Source organism: Macadamia integrifolia, chromosome 3 (genome assembly GCF_013358625.1).
Source record: "Macadamia integrifolia cultivar HAES 741 chromosome 3, SCU_Mint_v3, whole genome shotgun sequence".
Classification (NCBI taxonomy): Eukaryota; Viridiplantae; Streptophyta; class Magnoliopsida; order Proteales; family Proteaceae; genus Macadamia; species Macadamia integrifolia.
The window spans coordinates 27655701-27657043 of NC_056559.1; the positions used below are offsets into that span (position 1 = coordinate 27655701).

The 1343-nt window shown below is 40.3% G+C and overlaps 1 protein-coding gene across 1 annotated transcript; it reads right to left on the reverse strand.

Annotated features, from left to right (window-relative positions):
• LOC122073138 (zinc finger A20 and AN1 domain-containing stress-associated protein 9-like) lies at window positions 1-727 on the reverse strand. The gene has a single exon (XM_042637673.1). It carries the CDS (start codon window positions 678-680, stop codon window positions 183-185), a length of 498 nt encoding a protein of 165 aa, XP_042493607.1. The 5' UTR covers window positions 681-727; the 3' UTR covers window positions 1-182.
• Between the last annotated feature and the right edge of the window lie 616 nt (window positions 728-1343).

A 1343-nucleotide genomic window follows, 5' to 3' on the forward strand; every position in this document is an offset into this window, starting at 1 on the left:
ATGAATTTCTAATCCTACTTGATGATTTAAGATTCATCATATATAGATAGCAAAAAAAAAACTAAAATTTAAAAAGAAAAAATAATGAGACTATGAAATCTGAAAGTTGTCGGAGTTAAAAGCTAAAACTTGGAACACTGCCTCTCTCTATATATATAGTCCATGGTTTGTAATGTAACTCATTATAACCTCTTAATCTTATCAGAGATCACACGAGGATTAGCCTTAGCAATAGCTTCCTGACCCACAACCTTGTAGTCGAAGGTACAATTATGCATCTCAGGGTACCGGTGCTTTGAGCAGAAAGTACTTCCACACTTACAGTTGAACCCTAGCAACCCTATTTTCTTACTGCAGCTTACACACCTATTCTTCACCACCGGAGATGATTCAACAACGGCACCGGCAACTGTGGGATTTACCACCGCAGAACCTCTAGAAGATGATGAGGGCACCGGTACCAATACCGGCGTTGAAGTTACTGATGTTGTTGGGCTCTCCACAAAAGCTATAGCAGAGGTGGGGTTTTGAGGTTGTTGGAGGCAGAAGTCCCTGTAGCACTTGGAGCAGAGGTTATGGGTTTCTGGACTACCAAAGAAACCACATCCCTTGGCACAGAGAGAAGGGCTTTCAGGAGTTTTCCATCCCATCTCGTCCTTTATTCTCCCTTCGGAACCCATCTTCTTCTTCTTCTTCTTCCTCTCTCTCTCTCTCTCTCTCTCGTTTATCTTGTTGATGAAGCAATGGAAGAACCAGAAAATAGCAGATTAGTTTTCTTTATTTTTGGGGAGTGGGTGTTACTGAGTATATATAGAGTAGAGGTTCATTCAAAGTCTTATAAGGATTAGGAAATCCAATAATATCGAAATAGGCAAGTCCAACGTGGACTTGACTGTTTTGTATACTAACGACACATGGGCCGGGTTACAGTTTATTTGTTTATTCTTTGGAGTGTTAGGATGGAGATGCCGACGCAGCGTCACTATGGATATCTGTGGAGTTTATAAATTTATGGAATGCGTTCTATGTTGGGAGTGCGGTTCCTCAACGTGCGCAAGAGGCTAGTGGGAACGCACAAGGGAATATCCGCAGGGATATAAATTTCATTTTATAGAGGGTTGATTAGTCATTTCACCGGTGTTTCAGAGCATAGAGGCCACATTGACACATGATGAATCCATGTTATATTCTATTTCAATGATTTAGATTTGTCTAATTGACATGCCACTTGGCAGTTATAGGCTTATGAAGTTGCACCTTAGTGCAATCCTACTAGACTTGCATCTGTTCTGCTTAACAAATTTGGAAATAAAATGGGAACAATTTGATTACTTCAGATAAAA